The sequence below is a fragment of the Eleginops maclovinus genome, chromosome 7 (genome assembly GCF_036324505.1).
Source record: "Eleginops maclovinus isolate JMC-PN-2008 ecotype Puerto Natales chromosome 7, JC_Emac_rtc_rv5, whole genome shotgun sequence".
Taxonomy (NCBI): Eukaryota; Metazoa; Chordata; class Actinopteri; order Perciformes; family Eleginopidae; genus Eleginops; species Eleginops maclovinus.
The window spans coordinates 14,201,236-14,225,685 of NC_086355.1; the positions used below are offsets into that span (position 1 = coordinate 14,201,236).

Sequence of the window (24,450 nt, forward strand, 5' to 3'; positions counted from 1 at the left end):
AAAAGGTACTAAATTAAAGACGATTTTTCTCCATTTTAGGAAACTGGCATACAGTTATTAATCATGTTGATTAATTAGGGCAATCGTCTAGACAGCCAGCCAATCTTAGATTCAGTCAGTCTGTCAGTCAGCAAGTCAAACAATCTGTGTGACTGTCATTCTATCAGTTATTCAGCCAAGCAACGCTTCAGCTAGTCCACCTGCCAAAAATCCAGGAAATCAGTAAGTCTTACAGCTAGTAAATTACCCCATTAATATTCAGTCAACCAAACAGCAGCCAGTCAGTCAACCAGTGACCCTTGATCTTGTTTGATATTGGAATGCTGCCAGGGGGAAAACACATCGGTGGCTGCCTACTCCAGGAAATGTATTGGTTTAATTGATTGTTATAGTGTGTTGTTTACAGTTTATAACAAAAACTAAAATGAGGTCGTCTGTATGTGGAGCTCTCAAGGGCATAGACAGGCAAAGACAAAAAGTGGAAATGTGAAGTGGCAGCAGTAAAGGGCAAAGCTTGTGTTTGCTGCTTGCCTGCCAGCAGTGTGGACAGGACTATAGGACTCTCCAGTGCACCCTGTGCCCGGGAGGGGCGGGGTGGGTGGCAGAGTAGGGACAGAGGGAGAGAGGGAGAGGAGAGGGAAGAGAGGAGGGCAGGACTGGCAGGGTGCGGTCTGAAGTGGCAACAGATCGTTTTGGATCACTCAAATCCGTTCAATTCAACTGGAAAGCTGCAGCTTGTTGCACGCCGGTCGCATATGCAGAGACCAGCCAAGCAGCGGGTGAAAGTGGCCGGTGTTGTGACAGTTTCACACAGCAAAAGAAAAAGAGGGAGAGAAACCACAACACTGCAACTTGGATATCAGTAACCGCTCTCTCTCTCTTTAACTATCTCGCCCACCAAATCGACTTTGAACCTGTTTGTTTAAATACACGGACTTTACAGCCTACACACTTACTGTTGATTCTGTAAGGCGGAGGGAGCGAAGTTTCTCAATTGTGGGTCCATTTTTTGGAGCTGCTAAAAAAACTTTTTGGTGTCCTCATGGTGCCTGGAGCTGCCAAGGTGAGCGACTTTTATCCGAGTCTTTCGGACGTGATGTTGCGACTGTCACGGACGATGGAGTCGGGAACTGAGCTGGGGAGGTACTGAAGACATCTCTCTCCCCAGGGAGAGTCCTCCCTCCCCCCGGGGCGATGCGGATCTCCTTCCTCCTCCTCACCACCTCTCTGTGTGCCTTGGTCCTCCTCCTCGCACCTGCCTCGGAGGGCTGCGGGCCGGGGAGGGGGTACGGCAAGAGGCGGCTCCCGAAGAAGCTCATCCCGCTTGCTTACAAGCAATTCAGTCCCAACGTCGCCGAGAAGACCCTGGGAGCCAGCGGGAGACCCGAGGGCAAAATAACGCGCAACTCCGAGCGCTTTAAAGAACTGACACCAAATTACAACACAGATATTATCTTCAAAGATGAGGAGGACACTGGCGCCGACAGGCTCATGACCCAGGTAAGGAAGGAAATTAAATGGAAAGGCATGGGGGTAAACATCTTCCTCTGAGGCACAACGGTAGTACGAATTGTTCCTGAGTGCCATTGCTTGATAGGCTACCTGGCATTATGCTGTTCATTGGCAACATTGAGAAGAACAAATTAATTTCCAATGTCAAATTTGGAAAGTCATGAGAATGTGAAATAACTGCACTACTTCAGAATAGATTAGCCACACTGTTGCATCCAGCTGTCTCCTGAATGTTTGCTGTCTGTTAAATGTTTAAACTAAAATGATTGATTTCATTGACTCTCAGCCCTTTGTTTCACCTCTGGATTTTCCTCTATTTTTAGCTACTGATATTGCCTTGAAGTATTGCTATTACTCCTAAACTCAGTTTTATTTTGTTGACAAGTCTCAATCATTATACAATATTTAATCAGTCTAGACACAAGGGGATTGCGTAAACAAAATTTATTTTAAGGTCAAACCAAAGTCTATGCTGGTTAACAACCACAATCTTAATCTTAGTTTCACATGAAGGTCTTTGTTCATATTCAGTCCAGAAAAAGAAAGCACAATTCACTAGAATGTAATTGTAATTAAATTAAATAATGAATCAATTTATTCAGTGATGGAAATTGTCAATTATCTGCTTTTAATGAGATTAAATTTCTTGTGTAAATATGTCTCCTTTAGCTTTAGACCGTATGCTTTACATAAGTAACTGAAAAATTGTTAAATCATCACATGCAAGAACTCGTGGATAGTTGTGTGTACTTTGACCATTCACCTGACAAAATTCACCTGACACTGTTATAATAAGGCTATTGTCCACATGTCTACATAGTGTTTGAGTATGTTAGTGAAGAGGTATGCCCTCATCACTTCTAATGAGCATGCTGTTTGCTTTGAGTAACTCTCATACTCCTTTCCTGCTCTTCCACTCTCTGTCATTTGTTTCCGATCCCGACTTCCCTGTCCCCGCCTTAATGGGATTCACTGATGTCTCTGACTATCTGCTCAACCAAACACACACCCAAACACACACTCTGTCCACATTATATATATATTTTCCCCTGAGCTTGGACATCTTTTTGATGACCGCTTTGCTAAAACGATGCCTTATTCTTATTCCACCAAACTCTTCTCACAACTTCCCTCTTTCTCTTCTTCAGTTGGTTGTTACCTCCATATACTCTCATTCGATAACCTTGTTTTTTATCAGTGTTTGAATTTAACAGCCTTTCTTACTTTTCCCTCCATGTATCTCTCTCTTAGCGTTGCAAAGACAAGTTAAACTCTCTAGCCATCTCTGTGATGAACATGTGGCCAGGTGTTAAGCTGAGAGTGACTGAGGGCTGGGATGAGGATGGTCATCATTCAGAGGACTCGTTGCACTATGAGGGACGTGCTGTTGATATCACCACATCAGACAGGTAGGAATGCATAATGTGGTGGGAACAGCCCAATTATAATTTACAATGCTTATGGGTCACTCAGTCAGTCAATCTATCAGTTATGTGATGAGTCATCCAATTAGTCAACGTTGTGTTTCAGGTATCACATTATGCAAAGAATGTTTGGATGTCCTTAGGAAAATGTATGTTTCCCGTTCATTTTTGGTGTATGCAGTCAAGTTCTGACTGTATTATAATAGGAGTATAAAATATCTTTTAATTGTTTTTATTTATAGGGACAGAAACAAGTATGCCATGTTGGCCCGACTGGCAGTAGAAGCTGGATTTGACTGGGTCTACTACGAGTCCAAAGCCCACATTCACTGTAGCGTTAAGTCAGGTAAGATAGAACTGCTTTGTGTATGCATGTGTGTCTGTGGTTTTTTTTGTGTGCGTGTGTGTATTTGTATGTTTTTTGTGTTTGTGGCCAGCTGTCATTCCCAGTAATGAGGTTGATTCTTTTGTTGGTGGTTCACTAATGGTTTACTTTGCCTTTCAGTGCCACTATCACCACTATGTGTGTGTGTGTGTGTGTGTGTGTGTGTGTGTGTGTGTGTGTGTGTGTGTGTGTGTGTGTGTGTGTGTGAGTGTGTGTGTGTGTGTGTGTGTGTTTGTGTGTACGGCCTATTGGGAGCCAATCAAAGCAGGGTGTTGCACCTGTGCTCTCTTCTTGATCTCATCGTAAAGTGATCATTCTCTGTGATCGTACATTAGATAGTCATATGATGTGCAGATGAGGCCAGTGTAAAATTGCCATTTTTGACATGGATGTAAGCTATGCTATGTGTAATGTTCGGACAGATCAGTCACTAATATAAGATAAATGGAATGGATTACATCTATTGTACATTTAAAATGTAATCTGGAGCCTTTTATTTTTCAAATTGTATTTCAAATCAGATAGTGTCCTTAAGCAAACAATTCTTGGCCGCATTCCACCTCAAGCCATTCTAACTTGAGACATTTTGGAAACCCATTTACCCATGGCTGGTACTACCAGTTATTTGATGCCAAACTACATTCTAGCAGTCCATTGAGGTTAGAAGCTGTGAGATGATTAACTCTCCCTTTGTTTTGCTGTTGCTTTTCCTTCAGTAGGTTTCTCTCAGATCTCTTATCTAAGTCTTATCTATCACCTCCCAGTCACAGCCCTCCTTCTCTGCAGCCCTCTGGCTTACAGACACACACACCTTGGACAAATATTTGGCTGCCTTAAGACTGATTTAACACAACCCTCACACACACACACACACACACACACACACACACACACACACACACACACACACACACACACACACACACACACACACACACACACATATTTTTTCTTATTTCAAAAAGATTTTGCCTTCAGTAAGAAATAAGAAATCAGCCTCATTACAATGTGCCAGTGCTCCTTCTTGTGTGGAACCATTGAGAATGGTTCAAAACACAACCTCTGCTGTAATCCAAACAATATCTAGACCCAGGTCTGAGTCTGTGTACTTTCCTGTTTCTCTGACCCCGGGCCGTGCTCAGACTGTGGTGATACAATCAGCTGGTTATCCATTAGCTCTTGCTGACTACCTCTTCTTGCCACCTCACTCACTGCGTCTTAAAGGGCCACCTTGTACAGATGAACTCCAACAAGATCAAATTTATATACTGTGGTGTCTTGGGCAGCGTAATGAAAATTTCCTAGTAGAGCTACAGCAATCATGCCTTTCAAATGATGTATTTTGGTTATCATGTCATACCAATGTCAGTGTGCCATACATGTTATAGTAAAGTGAGGGGTCAAACTTCACAGCAAAAAATCGTATATGCAAAATACCAGGAGTGCTTCTCTTTTGTTACTTTATTATTCAAAATACATTGTTCTGACCCCACACAAACGTGTTGATATAGTTTTTCAAAAAATTTAAAGATAACATTTATTTCATTATAGTATAGTGGTACATTTATTTCATTATAGTATAGTGGTACATTTATTTCATTATAGTATAGTGGTACATTTATTTCATTATAGTATAGTGGTACATTTATTTTTTCATTGTGGATGCATTTAGAAATATTGTTCTTAAGAGAGAGAGGCAGACAGGAAAGCCAAAGTTTGAACATGAGTCTCATTATATACATATGCTAACAATCTGCCGCTGATCCACTGAGATAAAGTTGTCCTTGGGTCAGTGTCAAAGTCTGGCCTGCTTTATAGATCACTCAGTGCCCTAGAACTGTTAGAACAATGTGCAGATGCAGCCTCTGTAAGGGTCCAAGTGCTTCTGTGCTTTTACTCTTATCATAAGAGTAATTTAACACAAAGAGAAATCAAATTACATTTGTTTCTTTTATTTCTCCAGAACATTCTGTTGCCGCCAAAACCGGTGGCTGTTTCCCTGGTGATGCTCAGGTTATCCTTCAGGGCGGGGCTACTAAACAGATGCATGACCTTCACCCCGGTGACCGAGTCTTGGCCTCTTCAATGACAAATGGTCGTGGCCCCCTTCTCTACAGTCCAGTCCTGTCCTTTCTGGACCACCAACCCAACACCTCAAAGATCTTCTACATCATTGGCACCAACAGAGGACTTAATATTACTCTCACAGCCGCTCACCTGATCTTTGTCACAGACTGCACTGATGAGCAGAATCAGCCAAAGTTGGACGAGACAGCTGAAAAGGGCTCCATACCAAAGGACAGGCCTCGATGGAAAGCAGATCTGAGGACAGTATTTGCCAGTGAAGTCCAACCTGGACAGTGCATACTTACATCACAAGGGAAAGTGGGCTTACAGGCTACACCTTCTGTAGTTACCTTTGTAGAAGAACAGAGGAGAACCGGGCTGTATGCCCCACTAACCCAGCATGGGTCCATAGTGGTGAATGGTGTGCTGGCATCCTGCTATGCTGCTGTGGACAATCACCATTTGGCCCACTGGGTCCTGGCGCCACTGAGGTTCTTCTACAGCCTGATCGGACCCTCAGAACCTCAGACTGATGGCCTGCACTGGTACACTTGGCTTCTACAGAGGCTGGGGCAAATGCTATTGGGTGCTGGACACTTCCACCCCTTGGGGATCGAGCAAGTACAAAGATAGGAGTCACAGTGACATGTTACACTCTGATGACTTCTTTCACCTTTTTCAGGCAGACACAAAGCACAGATAAACAACCATCAACTATACTTGCCTGTATTTGCTAAACATCAACAAATTATTTTTACTTTTGGAAATTCAATTTCATTCATTCCAGATAATTTAGAGGACCGAAATGACAATCAAATTCAGTTAAAATGAAAAAAGGAAGACAATCAATTTCATTTTTACTTTTGTACTGTATTACATGTCTTAAAATGTGTGTTGCTGGAGATCAAACTGGGGTTAACTGATATAATAAGAGAACATTTTATACATTTTAAACATTTTGGGAGCGCTAAGCTTCACAGAAGACATGAAGGATACATTTGAGGAGGAATGAAGAAAATTGAGAAACCTAGTGACTGAACTAGGTGTGATTTGAAGCTAATATGTACATAGGTATTTATTCTGTTAGGAATTGTTAAAATGTTCTGTCATCATCAAATCATTCCTGCAGTCAATTGTACTTCTCTTTTATCGAGCCGAGACTGTATATTCTAATTCATTTCCAAAATAATATTTAACTTGACCATGATGGAGGAAGTTCTGTATATTTGAATGACAGAAAAATGATAATGGACACTGTGTGTATAATTACCAATGCAAGGCAAATGCATGAGTTAATAATGGCCATGCTGTCAATCTGTTTTTCAAAGTATGTCATCTGCTTCATTATCTCAAATGGATTCATGTGGTTTATCTATACATCTTCATGGTTTTTTCTATCAGTTATTTTATTTAAAATGTATTTTGTGACATGTTTTCATTGTTTCAGGTTTTCAATTTCCGGTCAGTAGTATCTACTTAAGTTATACACAACACTCAGGCTGTATTCAACTACTGTATTAAGCAACAGCTATGCATAACATTAAATTAGAGATAGTTACTTGATAACTCTCCTTTGCATTGATTTATTTTTTATTCCATCTATCACACTAGACTTAAACCCTTGACTGGCAAAGGTACAGCAATTTTGTTGCTATAGTCAGCAGATGTGATGGATGGCTGAATGAAAATTAATATTAACATAATATAAGTGTTTGTCCAGGTTGTCACTTATTGAGCATGTCAACTCAAACTTTGCTATCTAGGAGCTCCAAGGCGTTTCTCTATATGCCTTCTTAAAAACATGTGTCACATATGTATATTAAGCTATCGTTGGAGAGAATATTTAAAGATCTATTTTTTAGAAAATAATGTAAACTATTATTATTTTTTGGCAATTCTGTCCCTACAATTTGTATTTGAAACATAAAGTTGTTGTTTATGAACCAAATCTACTCTGTGCTTTATTTAATGGCAACATATTTATTAAAGATCTCATGACGGCAAACATGATATTTACTGTTTATGTTATAAAGTCACTTCTTTATTTACATTACGCTTGTTCTGACAGACAGGCTCTGGATTTGTTTTGGACATGTGCTGATCATCTGTTACATGTTGATACATGAAGAGCAATAAAAATGAGCAATCGCTGTAAATAGTCTTGATTAGCAACAGCTTGAACATTGTGAATGCAGCATGAACGGCTGTGGTTACAGGGTGGGCTGCTGCCTGGTTTCAGTACCTCGGACAGCAGCACACAGTAACAGCTCCTCTTTCCTCCTCATGATGCCTGAATGCTTTTTTATTTTGGGTGGAGAATAAGTCCTTGAACACAGCGTCCCCTGCTGGATGCTTTAGTACTTGCATAGAAGATCATGGTTTTGTGGTTGAATTGTCCAAAAGTCAGCTACTATGTTTTTTCCCAACCACTATTCCTTGACCTCTGCATGAAACGTCATGGGTATAAGGAATATTGGTTAGGATAATTCTAAAGGACTTAGGAAAGGATGACTGGGCTTCAAGAGAATCCGACTGCACTGACATCACTTCATTAGGATCCTTCCTAAACTAAACTGACAAATGGAACTCAACCCTGAAGTGAGCAAAACCTGCAGGTTAGCAGAATTCAGCAAGTAGAAAAAAATGATCCAAAAACCAAAGTAGATTCTATGTAATCTTTATTATTATTGGTCAGTTAGGTACAGGAAAATCTTTTTGTCGTATCCCATATCTCATCACAGGAGACTTCATTATCCATACAGACAAATAGAGAACCAGACCCAGAGGAAACGCTATTACATATGTTTAAAAATAAAACATATGAAAGTGGTTGACCTAAATGTGCAGGTGATGTTCTCACATGTGAGGCTTCTTCAAATACATATGAAAAAATCATGCACAGCTCAAGTTCTTAAAATACTGAAAACCATTACAAAAATGTGTCCACCTGAGTCTGGTGGTTTGTAAATGTTCTCTATGTGTCCTGTCTCCATGTAATCATGTTTAGGTCTGTTTGGACCACGATACCCTGGAAACATTTTGAGGCAAGGCTGATGGATCACAAGCAATTATAATCACGACTGATTTGAGAGGGAGCGGTGGAAAAACACACATCATATATATAACCACCCACCCTCCCTCTATTTGGAATAACAAAATAAATAATACAAAATAAAAAAATTGCCTGTTTCAGCTGCCTCAAAAGTGACCCAAGTATCATCGTCTTAAATTAAGGGTGTTCACACAACAACACATGGGAATTCAGCATGCTCACAGTAACTCACATACAGATATGAATGTCTTTATAGAATATGTATCTGTCATCACAGCTTGGCAAAATTACACTTATACACAACAAATGCACAATAACACCTGGAACCATAATACCAGCCATTGGAAACAAACCCAAATACGTTTGAGATGTCCAAAACTTCCTGTAAACCGAAATTACCTCATTCCCTGGTAGGTGGTGGTGATATATCGTCCAATAACAATAGCCTATAGATAAAGAATTTATGTTTTCAAACAACCCGTAAACACATACAACCGCACACAACCATTTTCTCGCACACTTATTAACAACATCATGAGCAATGTGAATCTCTTCTGAGTCAGTGACTGGATGCATGTGAGATAGTTTTGATGACCTACAGTAAGCGGCTATGTTGAGAGCAGTAAACCTGACAGAAGTACAAAACACTCCATAACATCCTACAGTAAGTTGGCAATTAGGTTGACATATATATTAGGCTATATGTAATCATTGCTTGGCAGCATACAAAAATAAAAGAAGTTGCTCTGGTGCATATTCTGAAACATCTGCATTTGAGTTAGGTTGTCTCAATGCAAATGCAAGGATTTGTTTTCGGCACATTTTTTCAAATGAGGCTGGCTCAGTTAATATATATTTGATTAGCATTAAGGTCAACCATATCTGCCTTACTATTATACTACCAGTAGCAGCGTCTTTTTCTTTTCGGTTTTTTTTTTTTGTCCAGCTTTTGGTGAGCCAGGCTAATGCATATTTGGAATCCCTTGTGAAAAAAAATCCTTGAAAAGATTTTTTTACATGCCCATTCCACACAACTTTACACAAAGTCAAACATCAAGGATTAAAAAACTTGACTGTCAAAGATGGAAACAGTTGTTTTTTTCTTCTACTCTATAGGGCTCTGTAAAAAGTATTTTTGTTGGGAGTTTTAAAGCATTTTATATTGAATTCCTGCTGTATTTAAGTAGATGCCAGTTAAATGCATTGGTTTGGATTTTAACAACAGGTTTATAATCTATCACTATTTGATCTAAACCAAGACAACAACAAGGGGCCCATGTTCTAAGGTTTCACGGGAAGATAATTAAGGTAGGAGTAAAATATGTGCTGAATGTTTCCAAAAGGCATTGTGACAGCAGCAGAGCCCCAGCACTAATTAGAGAGATTGTGGATCAGTGAACAAGAAATACTGGCACAGAATCTGAAATGTTTACCAGCTTGCTGCATGTAGCAAATGGACATAATGGCTACACCCGGCTAAAAATGACCATTGCCAAAAATAGAAATGAGTTTCAACTACCCACTCACATTAATGAGTGGCTAAATTCAATCCCTGTTGTTGATGATATTGCTACTTTTTGTCACTTAGATCATTTCCTAATTATTTTGTGTTTATGGACTCATCTTTTTGAACAAATATCAGTGAACAAATAGTGGTAGCAAATCATCTTTATGTCAAATCATGTCGGGGAAGAGATGAGGAGTTTTGTTTTGAAACAAAATTTTGAACTGAGCCATGTTGGTTTTCAAAAAGCTGACTTTTCAAAATGAAACAGATCACTTTTGAGTGTCAATTTCAGGTCAATTTTTGCAGTGTGACTGGGGTATAATTGGCAGAAAGGATTTGTTTTTACTGTTCAACGTGTTACTCTCCTTGGGGAATGTTGCTAAACAGGACTCAGCTCAGCTTTCTGTCAGCCTGGCTTATAACTATAATAACTACATTTGTTGAAGGGCAACTTTGCTACTCTTGGCGTTGACTTCATAATTTTACACTGTACTCTCGGTATCAGATGAGCAAAAGCACCGCTCAAAAGACATTTTCTCTGTTAAGTTGGTGAAATAGGCCAAGGAAAGTTAATGATGAGACATGACTAAGATAAAACGATATGAGGCAATTGCAGCAGTAGCCATTGCAGAGGCAACTATCCCTGCATCTTTCTTGCGCGATCAGGAATCTCAAATCAACTCATCCTGTGAGGTGTAGCAAAAGCAAGACAACAAAGAGGGATACCAGTGAAATGGCCACTTCTGTAACTGTAAAGTTTGGCAGAAATCCACAGAAATGCCAAGATCCACTTTTAGCACAGTGTAGCAGACCTTAGAAATGCACGATTTCAGCCAGGGCTGTGACAGCTCTGCTTCTATGGCCAAAGTCCTAGGAAAGATAATATCAGGGCAAGAGAGGATAGGAAAGATTGAGGCAAGAGGAAGAGAAATATGAAAAGGAAGCTGGAATGACGTCCTGTTCTCCTTCCTCACAGCCTCTGGGTGAAGTTTTCAGGGAATACTCCTGTAGCGGCATTTTCTTTGTTCTGCTTCCAGTCGTCCTCCTTCATTCCCATCAGCCACCCATCATCCTTAAAACACACGCAGCATGAATGAATGGACATAACTGTGTGTGTGGTTGTGTGTGTGTGACTGTGTGTGTGTGTGTGTGTGTGTGTACCTGTTCGTCAGGGTTTTCAAAGGTGATAACCAGCACCACATCACCAGTCTTCATCTCCAGTTCGTCTGTGTCATTGGCAGCGTAATCATGCATCACCAGGAGCTATATTACATAAATAGTAGCATTAATTAGCTCCATTTATTCTGTATTTATTAAAGATATGTCCTCAATCCTGTATCCGGTTTTACCTTGAACAAAAAGCCAGGTGGCATTTCTTCGGGCTCTGATGCTACTTCTGTAGGCGCTGCCGCTACTTCAGGCGTCTAGAAAAATGTACGTTTTTTTTCAATGAAATGTAATGTGATGTCACAAAATTATAGTTTTATTTTAGTACAGTTCTGTTTTCTAATAATAAATGCAAAAATGATGGATGAGATAGCTTTTAGAAGTAAATGAGAAGAGGAATGATGCCATTCAGTAATATAAAGAAACATTTAGTGATTTTGTATGAATGGGTGTAAAATGTTATAGTGCTTCCCCTTGTACATACTTCCTCTGCTGGAGCTTCTTCCTCTGGTGTTGCAGCAGCTGCTGCAGATTCACCCTGGGAGCAGAGACACAAAGACCAATACCAGAGAATGAGACAGGTGACATTTGAAACAAGGAGGAGGAAAGAATGGTAGAAAGCAGAATAGACAGACAAGACAAAGACAGACAAAAAGGACAAGCCACACAGCCTCAACAGCAAAGGCATGACTAATACAAGCAAGTATGTTGAGTAGACGTTAAGCTTGGATACTAATGCACAGTTACCATATTAGTTAAAGTGTTTGCCCAGCATACTATGTGGGTGGATTAGTGATAAGCAGTGACTGGGATTAGTTGTGTGTATTGAGAAGCAGATGTCTACACTCTTCTCTTTCCCTCAGCAATTAAATTCCAACGTGTCCTTTGTCACAGTAAATGCATCCATGCTGCTGTTCCAGATGCATTCTAGTTTTTGTTTTATCTCAAGATTTCGCCATCTTTCTTTCACAACGTACAGTATATCTCTACTATCTGTGTCTTTCCAGCACCCCATGCTCAAACCTCCTTCCCAAAAATCAATGCATCCACCATTTTCGTCCAGATGCATCTCTCCATTTTTCTCTCTCCGGTTACCTGACCCTCTTCATCATCCAGTGCAGCAGTAGCAGCAGCAGTAGCAGCAGCAGCAGCAGGTGTGGCTTCTTCCAGAGCAGCATCAATGGGAGACTCAGCTGCTGGGGTTTCCTCCTCTGGGGCGGCCACCTCCTCTGTGCCTGGTTGGCCGCCGTCATCACCCCAGTCCTCCTGGGCTTCAGCCTCAGGATAGTTATTAGCTTCATTCCCCCCTACCTCCTGAACCGGAGCCACGGGTTCATAGCAAACTGGTACTGTTCCTTCATCCCCCCAGCCGTCTTTGGCAGCTTCTATGGGGTCATAGCGGACAGGCTGCGAACCATCATCCCCCCAGGCATTTACAGCAGCAATGACTGGGTCATAATGTGGCTCGGTGTACTCTTCCTGGGCATCACTCTCCTCATGCTGAGGGGCAAGGGTCAGGTTTCAAGGGGTCAGAGGTCAAAAAAGATATATCACCCTTATAGATTTCATAAATCAAATGGTTGAAGACATTTTAAGGGACGGAAAGGCAAGGTATACGGGAGATTTAAGGCCAGATTCAAGGGTTCGGCAGTTCAATTGACAAAAGGTTTCCAGAAATATAAAAAGGTATGGCCAGAGTTACAAAAAAGAAGTGGGTTAAGGAACAAAGTATAATATATTTGATAGACAATAATTGATAAAGATAAAGTTATTAAAGGGATAATAAAGGGGTGCCTATAGTCTAAGTGTCCATATAGTGCTTTTTTGAGCGCCAGCATCAACCAGCTTTTTTCTAGTAGTTCCCAATGAGGAGAGAGCGTATGCAACACTTAGGCTGAAAGCGCTGCAGGTGTTGTCACTCCTTGTTTTCAGACAACCTACATATGCATCTGGTTGATGCACATGGTGAAAAAACTGATAGATAGTAAGTTGAATAGAAAATAAAATGCAAAGGGGAAATGCTTATTTATCGAACAACAGCTGCAACAATGCCGATATGTTGTCAAGATAAAAAAAATAAAAATAAACTCACTCGCAACACTTTTTACGAGAAAAAACGCTATATGGACACGCACCCTTAATGTTGAATTATCAGAAGGACGGATAAGTTGTTAAAGACTGAAGGTAGTTTAAACTTTAAAAGACAATACTGGTGATTTTGTATGCTTTAGCCCATGAACTAATCATTTTTGTTGGCTTAATCTTCATGCTAACCCGTTAGCCCCCTACAAAGGCAGTGAAAATGGTAAGCATTAAACATGCTAATCATCAGTATGGTAGCATTTTTATTGTTAGCATGGTGTAAGCATATCACTCAAAGCACCACTGTTTTGAAAGTGGTTGTCAGTGAAGTAAGTAATGGCTGATTAGTTAAAGAGCAGAAACCTACTGAACCACTAGAATGGCCATTTAAAAGATTTGAACATGGATGACAGCTTAGGGAGATGGCATTATTTAGGTTGATATTGTTTAAGGGACAATAAGGGAATATGGAACAGTTTTGCTACATGCGAGCAGAAACGGGGCCATGAAAGATGCTGATTGACATCGATGGGAGGAGTTCAGCAGGAAGTCATCATCATCATCATCACCATCATCATAACCATGAGACCCAAGAAGATTGATGTAGAAGGATAAACCTTTTCATAGAAGGTTCAGGTTAAAATAAAAGACAAATGAAGATAAGGAAGGGTGGCAGCAGAAGCTAGAAACGCAAAAACTGTCAGCCTTTTCCCATCAGAAAATAGATGTTGGATCTTTTGCGTGTAGTTTGTAGGTTTATATTCCCACGGCTATGTTCAGATGGAGGAAGAGGAGGGAAGCTTTGTAAGAGTAGAAGTGTCGTCCTTTCTGAGCTATCACTGCTTTGCCTCAAGCTCGTATGTTTGTTGAGACACGTCTCTCTTACAGTAATAGGGATGAACGGAAAGGTTAGTTAATGGTCGGAATGTCACAAGGCTGTGTGAAGTTGCCCCTAGCTCTCCTGAGTTGACCAGTCTCATTTCCATGAAACAATCCAGTGACAACATGAGCAACTTCACTCAACTTTAAGAACAAAACTGTACCCTGTGTGTCACATGGAGCTATCATGTAAAGGCTATACATGTTCTGTCAGTGTGACATGTAAACACACAGGAATACGAGGGGGAACAGAAAGAAAGGAGGTTGATTCAGTTACATTTTTACATTTACAATTAAATGTATGCTAATTGAGTGTGCATTGTGTTATGTTGTATCAGTGGTGTCTCACAATACATCAAGTATTCTGTTAACATACTGTGCATTCCACACCTATAGCAATGTGAGAGAGCTCTTAAAAGAAGATTGCACATAAGTCACCATTTGTATTCAATTTACTCTATTAATTATACTGAATATAACTGTGTAAAATGTCAAATTGAAACTGAATTGACCCAAGCTCATTCCCATGTTCTATTTGTGCTGCACAACAATCACTTCCATGTTTAGTGTTATAACATCAAAGCACTGCAGACACAAACATGACGCACAAACAGATTTGGGACGAACAGATAATAGAGATACATTCAGGAAAAGCTTGTTTCTATACAGTAGTCGCCATTATAGAAGTCCCTGTCAAGCAAGCACAGTGACCCTGGGGCTTGTATAATGGTTACATTAGTAGAAAATGTAGGCAAGGACAAATGAATGAATAGTTAGTATGAAGTCAAATAATAGTATGCTGATGAAGATGATGATCAAAATGTCTATTATATAATTTGCACATTAAGAACATTAGAAGGATGAGGATGATATGCTTACCCATGAGTCCCAGTTTGCAGGCTTTGAAAAAACAGAGAATGTAACAAATTCATAACTTAAGTCTACTAGAAAGCTCTTGCGTGTGCTTGTTACTGAGAAATTATTGTTGCAATACCCATGCTCGAAAGCTAAAAGCCAATAGCAAAAGATCTCAGGAATGAAGATAATAGGTGTAATAAGTAAAGATTTAAGTACTAAATGTAATGGTCTAAAAAAAAGGGCCACTGTCATGTGTTTATTGGACAGGGCACCCTGGAGTAGAATGTAAAAAACTATTTGTAGTTTAATTACATTTTAATTAGCTGTTGCGAATGACAATATAATTCATTTACATTCAGAGTCAACAAAACCCCTTTTTTGATTTAAATTATTGTCAATTTTTAAATTGTGACAGCATTGAACATTTTAGTTAGGGGGTACTTACTGAACTTTATGTACTCTCTATGTAAAACTTGAAGAATAACAGCTACATTGTGAATGATATAACCAATGTTAGCACTTTAATGCTGTAATTCTAATGAATCACTACAGACAGAAAAATCACAACCACAAAGGATCCAAACTTTGTCATATTTTCCCGGTATTTTCTGTTCTGATTTGGGCTCTGTTACCTACTAATTGGGTCATGGAACACAGTAGGCTACATGCCATTCATCTATCAGGTATAATAATGCTTAACAAAAACCATCCCTGGATCAAACAACAGCTGAACATATCTTGAATGAGTGAAATAACATGAGGTGTACTTCTTCATCTAACTTTCTAAGTAATGTAAGTTACAATTTGTTTCCCATCTGTATGATAAAGGAAGTACAGCTTATGCCATTCAATATCTAAACCCACATTCTGTACAGTTTTGAAGAGAGAGAAGTAAGAGCAGAGCAGGGCTTTAGTCTTCATGGCATGACTGATCTGTGGATAGTGCTGAAGCAGGAAGAAGTGGTCACTAAAAGCAAGTTTCTACAGATCATCATGCCATCCTTTACCTCTCGTTAATAAATTAGAAAGCCGGTAACACCTCAAACTATGCCAAGCTTACCAAGTGATTTTGATTATGTATCCAGTCTAATCAAGCTTATTTCAATATATATTTAAAGTCAAACATTGCACTGCAACTGGAAATGTTGTTGGCCAAAAGGAAACATTATCACCTGCCCAACTTCCAAAACACATTGCAAGACTCTATATATCAATAAAACAATGACTTTAAAACATTTCTGAATACAATATAACATCTCTTGTCAAGCTTGGCATTTCTTGTCTCTACGATCTATATGTTCATGCTGCAAATGATCCACCTGTGTGACCGTGGAGGCTTTGGTTGTTGCACTGAAAGAGTCTGGGTCCATGTCCAACAGGCTGCTCACTGCAGGACTGTCAAACTGATAACAACAGGAATACGAGGGCTCATTTGCTAACTGGGCGCATAGAGGGTCAAGGAACAGGACAGAAAAGACAGCAAAGCAGAATAAAACAGGATAGAATAGATTAGAAATTAATGGAATAGAATAGAATAGAAAATAATGGAATAGAAAAGTATAGGGTACGGCAGGATAGAATATAATTAATAGAATAGAATGGAACAGAATAGATTACAATGGAATGAAATAGAATAGAAGAGAATAAAATAGAAGAGAATAGAACAATGATAGAAAAAGATAAAGGATTGAATAGAATAGGGCTGGATAGAATAGAAAATAATATAATATGATTGAATAGTATGGAATAGAATAGAACATAACAAAACATTCTAGAATATGTTAAGATAGTATAGCATATGGTAGACTAAAAGAATGGAACCAAAAAGAATAACATAGAATCAAATAGAATAACAGAGGTAGGAGGAGGGGCAGGCCAGACTCTGACCTGTGCTGGAGAGTGGAAAATTAAAGGGCTGTGTCTGTTTGTAGACAGCAGCTGCTCACTCACCTCTGTAGGGGAGGTGACGCTGATATCAGGAGTAGCTGCAGCATCAAACATGCTGATGATGTTTTCTGTTTTCAACTCCTGAGATGGGGTCACCTTGGGTGGAGGGGGGACTGCAGGCCTCAGCTAAAACAGAGAGAGAGAGGCTCAGTTTGGGCTGAATTTTAGGATAGTTGTGTTTTTTTACACCGGAAGTAAATGTATCACAAGGATTTCAGACAGGTGCTCAGGAGAGGGAAGTCGATCTAAAGTTATTAGAATTATGTTGTTTGATCTTTTTAAATTATTAGAAATTATGATGGAGTTTGTTTGCAAACATAAGGTTTTCCAAAATCAGATTGAAAAAATCTCAAACCCAGAAGACAAACAATGTTATTTTTGTCAACAAATAAGTTCACTTGCTATTGCAGGAAGAGCACAGAAGTAACTGATTATATTACAAATGTCTCCTAAATGAAATGCATCCCACATTTCTGTTCTTAGTCACATCTGTGTTGGCAAATAATTGAGATACAACGCTGATCAAAGCGACTGCCTCGCTCTGTTTAAGTTTGTTTACCTTGGATGGGGATTTGGGGATTGGCGGTGGTCCTCCTGGCCTGAGACTGTGGTTAGATGCTTCTCTTCCACTCGCACTGAGTAAATGAGAGGGAGAGATAGAGGGCAAAGACAGACACATTACAGAGAAAGTAACAAGGAAGGCACACACTGTGCGAGAAAGGTCGAGCAAAGGTTTAAAGGTGCCGCTAAAAGCTACCACAACTTGAAAAGTTACAAGGCATGCTGTACAAGAGTCTGAACAAAAGCTACTGTTTGCAAGAGCTTTCATGCAAGAAAGTGAGTCTTCCGTCCTCTTGTGTCCTCCCTCCATCCCATGCAAGCAGGCTTTGTTGGTGCTTCGAGTAAATCCTCGCAAGCGCTCAGTGTTAGAAGCATTCACTGTGATATTTATATATTCTAAAGCTGACAAAACAGTCCCAGAAAATAAGAGTTGAAAAACCTGAAATGTAATGCTGGACCAGGCAATTCTGTACATTGGTTGGTCGAATGTCAGAAGGAGGTTAAAACTCAGGCACTTAAATAGCAAGACAACACAAACTTCCAGGTATATTACTTGCATGTTTATGTTAATTTGGAAATTACAGAGTATGTGAAACAGGGTTAATACTAGGGACACAGAAGCTAGTTTACTGTAGGTGTTGTGGCCGCCTAGTGTGTTCACCCAGCCATGTATATCACAATGTACCTTGGGTATTACAGTTGTATTGTTATGTAACAGAGTTGCCTGGTGGAGCGTTAAACATGCAGTTCTGTTCAACTGCTATATCTGGGAGAACAGCTCTCCCATCTGTGTGTCTGTGAATTCATGTCACAACGAAGCACTACTTCTCCTTCAAACTTCCCAAACCTGCAAACTGACTGACAGACAGACAGCTGGACAGACAGGTCAGTCGGACAGACAGACAAAAGTTGAGTCACCATGGTTACCACAGTCGCTGTAGGTTACCTCCTATTTGTTCCTGACGATGAGGCGCCGCGGGTTTCTGTCTTTCTGAAATGGGGGTTCAGGGATGGCTCCAGGTTAATGCATGCCATATTTTTTATGTATTTGGGTAGCTTGAAATGTTTTAAAGAATGGTGTTTTGATCCATAACTGCGGCATATCTGTGTATTTTAACCTTGTGGCGTACACAAACCTCACAGGGGGAAAGAATGTGATTGTTAAAAAATAACCTAACCCCTTAATTCACTGCTAATTCAACTTCCCATCCTTCACAGTGCATTCATAAAGCACGATGGATTTTGTGCTTGCAAGAAGTTTAAATATTTGCTTACATTTCTGAAAATATATTTGCCCATTTCTAGAAGGTGCCATAAATATGCAACCAAGCAAGTATTTTCTTTGGTGGCTGATGACTGACCGGTCAGTGATAGACTGATGAGGTTCAGCGTTTCACACAAACACATGTGTTCAGGAAGACTAGGGGATATTTTGGAATTGCCAAAAGGTAAATGGGTTTTCATCTTAGTGCAATATTTACAAAATATCTCAGTACTTTTGAGAACTGAATAGCATCACTGTTACCTGAATTTTATTTGCTAACATTCGTAGATTACATTGAATACCTGTATGCTGAAAAGACGTCTTGCTGATTAATTCTGTGAATCTTTTCAGAATTCTGGAAGTAACTAACCTGCTTGCTGGCTCCGTGCCTCTATCCTCCAACGTAATCAAGACGTCATGCAAATCCTGATCCAACTGAAGAGGGGGAAAGATGAGGGGTTAGATATAATACCTAACAATAACTGCATTACATCATCATCATTCTACACTTATGTGGGACTATCAATGCAGATTAAATGACACCGATCATTACATTTAGTTTTGTGTTCTTCCTTCTCTCTTATATCAGCAAAATGCTGCAAAATGTGTCAGTCTGTTTCAGCTTGTTTGCATCATAATATCCAATTTCTGATAGTGAACATTTACAACTGTCAAGTTAAGGCAGAAATACAGTGGATAATCCTCTGCTTTCAGTTAAAACCCAATGTCTGCAAGGTTTTTGGTATGCAATTGCTAATGTAGTTTAATATTGCACTGTTGACATTCTTCATCAGCTGTTATCTAGCACAAATCAATTTGCGTTTCCCAGTTTTTCTGAATTCAGCATTAGCAAAGGTCTATACACAAGACTCACCCGGCCAATTTCCTTGTGAAACTTCTCCTCAAAACCAGCCAAACTCTGAAAGGTGCTGACATAGAACCCAACGCGACTAAGAAAAGGGTCAGAAGAAAGGGAGAAAGTCAGTATTGATTGCATTATTGTCTTAACTTAGTTTAACAGCTTGTAACAGTAAGCAATGATCCATAGATGTAAGTAAAACACAATTACAGCATCCATCCATCAGCGGGAGAATCAATTTCTCCAGAGACTCACACACGTACACACCTGTTCCAGAGAGAAGGTAATTCCTCTTGTAAGTCAATATTAATTTCCTCAAACACCTTCTGGGCTCTCTCCAACTCCTCTTCAGCCTGAAACAAACACACACACACACACACACACACACACACACACACACACACACACACACACACACACACACACACACACACACACACACACACAGTTACATAGTATATGTTTGTGTGTAGCATTCCCTGACACTCACGGTGTGACTATGCTTTAACATGGTTTGTCTAAAGTTATCACATTTTTATGTTACACTCATAGGTATACAACAGTAGCAAATGGCAGGAAACATGGGCAGTAATAGAAAGTAATGAAAGTGCAGTAAGATTTTTGTGTACCTGGCTCCTGGACAGACTGCTCTGGGCAACATTGTGTGCTGACAAGATACCCTGAGCCCAACCTGGAGTGGCCCTCTCCAACAAGGACGACGGCTGGAAGAAAAACCAAGAAATAGATGGAGTGATATTCATCTTTAGGAAAATTGCACTTGTACTGCCAGGTTTTTAAATGAGTTTTACCTTGGTGATTTTAATGCCCCCGTCCTTTTTCTTGGTCTTGTGTGTGGTAGCATAGTTGTGCCTGGCACTGTCGTAATCAACCAGCTTCCTGTCCCTCTTAGCTATACGTGCCTGAGCAAAAAAGGGGAAAGCACATACTCGTCTTAAGTGTCTTCTTCTGCAAGTAACCATCTGTTTTCATCCTCCAAATATGAACTTGTTTTACCGCAGCTATATTGTATTAATAATTACGGACCACACAGTTTACCTTGATATCAGGGAACTGGCCCAGGTAAGTATCCATGGAGATGAGGGCATGATCGACTAACTTCTGATGGTAGTCAGTCCACAGCACATCGCAGTCCTGCAGCATGGATGGACATAATTGTACCATAAATAAATACAAATTTGAGATTAAAGAGGACAAACTGGGTAGCTCTTTCATTTACAGGCTGTTATTGCTTGTTTTATTTCAGCATTATGCCCCCCTGGATTTATTTGTCCACCACGTTTTATTACATTCCAGTAGCTCTGTTGCAAAAATCTTTGCTCATGGTTTGTAATCTAAATTAAGAACAACATTAAAACCCTTTTTACTGATTGCAGAATCTTGCAGCAGCTAGCTCGAGGGAGTTTTGTCGCATTAGAACCGTTAATAAAAAAGCAATTTCAATAGTAATATACTTGAAAGTGTCAGAGGAAAATCTAAAGAGCTACACTACTCAACAATTATCAAAAGTGATTTTAATGTATTAACTTGCCATTTCTGTCAAGAGAAAAAATACCCTCTAGCAAAGCCAAAGCTAAAGGGAGCCAAGCGCACAAATGCGCACATGCGCGCACACACACACACACACACACACACACACACACACACACACACACACACACACACACACACACACACACACACACACACACACACAGAAAAAGTGACTGTGACCTCTACAGGGAAATCATTGTGTCCTCACACACTCATAGATGCAGGCAATCTCTGTTTATTAAAAACCTTCATGAAAAGTGTTTCTCACCTCCACAATGGAATCCACCTCCTTCTTGCCGTACCACTCGGGCTCATACATGTCAGCCAAACACGCCTGCACGTTTTTGGAGGACTCGTGCATGGCTGAGGACAAACACATACATTAATAGAACATGGGTGGATATTTGCTGGTGTGTATTTGTTTTGTTCTTCTATTTTGTATCAGTACAGCTTGGTACATGCAAGTACATGCTTGTGTGTTTCACCTTTTACTGCTTCCAGGTATGCCCTTAGGTCTCTTTGCAGTTTGCTGCCTTCAGTCTTGGGGTGAAACAGAAAACCCGGAGTTCAGAACACAAAGCGACCCAGTAAGGAGACACATTCTAGAACTGTTAGGTACATCATTTAAAATCAGCAAATGCTAACCTGTTTTACCAAATGCAAAATTCAGTTTGTATAATAATAATAATAATAATAATAATAATAAGAATAGATAATAATAATAATAATGATGATATTTGGACAGCAGCATTATTGATTTCCAGGCATATTAACATTATGGCACCATACTAAGAAGTGCCGTTCAATGGACTGTACTCACATATTGTTTGTTGAAGTTGATCACTTCTTCCTCGAAAGCAACATCTTTGGTCTCATCAGCTTTGCCAAGCTTCTGAAGAACCTGTCAGTCAAACCCATGATAACATTAATGACAATACCAAGGGCAAGGTTATAATTTACTCAAACCATTCATCAGATTTCCAGTGTTGATCCCTCAAGTTTTTCAAAATGTAAATTATAAATGGGAACACAAAATAAACATACTGTTTCATATTCTAATAGGTAAGCAGAAATAAGTCACATTGTCAGTCCTATGTGTATGTATGCATGTATGCATTATACCCACATGAGTCACATGTTGTTAATTCAATGGCAAGCACACATTCCTAATCAGTATCTGTTTGCTTCTGCCTGTCTCTATTTCACCCTACAGCAAATGATGCATTATGATAGAATAGCGCCCCCTGTCATTCATTCACACAACAACGCGCAGGTGCATGAACAAACGCATTGACTAGGCCTCATATTTGTCTTCTGTACTGAACGTATTGCAGCATGGGTAATACCCATCATCGTACTGCTAAAAAAAACAATGTTTCTGCAGCCACCATCTGTGTGACAAGCCATCAATGAGATACCCAATTGGGGATTTAAAATGCCAGAAACCTAACAGTCATGGGCTAAATTATGAGCAGGGTTATAGTATATCTCGCTGCAATATGCACTTGCCCGCTGCATGACATTGAGTCCAGAAACGATGTGTTTCATGAGGACATCCCCATCCCCAAATACAGCATCCTTGCTCCCAGGATGAGGATGTCGTGATGCGACACTGCGCCTTGGTGGTGGAGGATGCAGCACTGCTGCTTCGCGGCGTGAAGGCCTGCATTGTAATTCCCAATATTTACACATTAGTGAGCACGTCTTACCTTTTCTTGGGCTCTCGTCAGTTTTTTCTGAACGTTGCTGGCCACTTTTCCTGCGGTCAGCCCCTTCCCCAAATTCAACTCAGCCATCTTGTAGCGTAGATCTGTCTTTGGATGCGGGAAGGAAGGAAGGAAGGAAGGAAATAAGAGCAATAACGATCGGATGGACCGCTACGGCAACCGTTGAGGCAAATTCATCAATGTCCAGTGGAGAATAAAATGGCGATAAATGTAATTATGGGATGTTATGATTGTATCTCTAGGAGGATGTGGATGCAGAAAGCTAAGCTGTATTCTCAAATGTTGAGCTGCTGTATTCGCGTCCGTGACAGAAGAGGATGCTGTCAGAGATGCTCTTAAAGGCACAGATGCTGCTGCGCGTCCACACAGGGGTCTGTACATATACGAGCTACATTATAAACACAATGTGCTGTTTTTGAATATTATTTTATAATTTCCCCCCAAAAAGACATTTGTTGATCAATGAAATGTGGTTATTTTTTTTACCTTAAAGATTGGTTCACTACCTTTTTCCTGTAGTCAAGTCTTCAATGATCAATGTCTCAAATCAATGGTTAATACATATCCTACCTGACATGTAGCCAAAAACGCATTGCAAACATAATAAGAAATCAGACCAGGCCTTCTAGACATGTGACTATTAACGTTTTAAAAATCCATCTGTCTTAATCTGATATTACATCATTACGTAACACATGAAATGACATGAGGACCTTTAATAGAGTACGATATTTCACTATAAAAGGAAGCTCAAAAATCAAGTAAATCAATAATTGAACAATCTTATACACTTAGGAAAACACCTTTAGATTTCGAAAGTAGCTAAGTCTCTCTTTTTTCCTGCATTTGTAAATGTTGATGTTAGTTTGGTTTTAAAAAATATAATAAACCAAACTTTCCCAAATAAATGTGAATGTATGCGATGTTGCAGGCTACATGGCTCTGATAGTGTGTTTTTTCTTGAATGGTAAACACATCTCGGGATGCAATGGATTATCTGACACATAGGCTACAACAGGCTTTATCTGGTGAACAACATGAATACATGTCTAGATCTACAAACTCTCCAGGAGATGGCGCCTTTGGCCAACATGTTATCCAGCAACATATAGTAACAAAGCTATGATTCATCTCTTGAATGTTTTTAATAATGTTTGCTTAAGCTCAACGGCTGCAATACAAAAGAAAGCAGGAGCTTTTTAGATAAGTATTAGATTTAGTCTGCCAACATCACCAGATCAGGCTGTTCCGAGTGATGCTAGAATTAATTCATGGTGTGATCTTTACTACAAGTTGGCTACATCAGTCAAATTTCCTTTTTCTGGTGAACAACAACCCAAACAATATTTTAAAGCTTAATTGTATACTCAATATTATAAATAAACCACAGCTCTATATTGACACAGGTGGCTGGTACTGGCAGGGAGCTATCCACGGTCCTGATAGTACACTCCAAAGCTGCTGTGGGGAGTAACAGGCAGCCGAACATAAAGCTCTCTAGGCTGGTATTTATGCCCCCAGCCCCCCCCCCCCCCCCCCCCCCCCCCCCCCCCCCCCAACATTATACTGGCCGTAATTATAACTCTGTTGCATAATCTAGCATGAGAG

At 39.9% G+C, this 24,450-nt stretch overlaps 2 protein-coding genes across 4 annotated transcripts; one reads left to right on the forward strand and one right to left on the reverse strand.

Moving 5' to 3' along the window:
- Nucleotides 1-655: 655 nt before the first annotated feature.
- LOC134867787 (indian hedgehog B protein-like) lies at nucleotides 656-7,393 on the forward strand. The gene is made up of 4 exons (XM_063888599.1): nucleotides 656-1,500; nucleotides 2,764-2,921; nucleotides 3,179-3,282; nucleotides 5,285-7,393. Exons 1-4 carry the CDS (start codon nucleotides 1,195-1,197, stop codon nucleotides 6,019-6,021), a joined length of 1,305 nt encoding a protein of 434 aa, XP_063744669.1. The 5' UTR covers nucleotides 656-1,194; the 3' UTR covers nucleotides 6,022-7,393.
- A 677-nt stretch (nucleotides 7,394-8,070) lies between these two features.
- On the reverse strand, nucleotides 8,071-23,152 carry LOC134867816 (myc box-dependent-interacting protein 1). 3 transcript variants are annotated; one of them, XM_063888640.1, is made up of 19 exons: nucleotides 22,825-23,152; nucleotides 21,936-22,016; nucleotides 21,601-21,655; nucleotides 21,384-21,478; nucleotides 20,621-20,716; nucleotides 20,374-20,484; nucleotides 20,194-20,286; nucleotides 19,832-19,917; nucleotides 19,580-19,655; nucleotides 19,076-19,140; nucleotides 18,388-18,432; nucleotides 17,440-17,515; nucleotides 16,884-17,006; nucleotides 14,955-14,975; nucleotides 12,210-12,614; nucleotides 11,599-11,652; nucleotides 11,297-11,371; nucleotides 11,109-11,210; nucleotides 8,071-11,019 (listed from the first exon to the last, which is right to left on the reverse strand). In XM_063888640.1, the coding sequence occupies exons 1-19, from the start codon at nucleotides 22,909-22,911 to the stop codon at nucleotides 10,918-10,920; spliced, it is 1,848 nt and encodes a 615-aa protein (XP_063744710.1). In that variant the 5' UTR covers nucleotides 22,912-23,152; the 3' UTR covers nucleotides 8,071-10,917. The 3 variants fall into 3 exon arrangements, with proteins under 3 accessions (XP_063744710.1, XP_063744711.1, XP_063744712.1); XM_063888641.1 differs by lacking the exon at nucleotides 18,388-18,432; XM_063888642.1 differs by lacking the exon at nucleotides 12,210-12,614.
- Nucleotides 23,153-24,450: the final 1,298 nt, after the last annotated feature.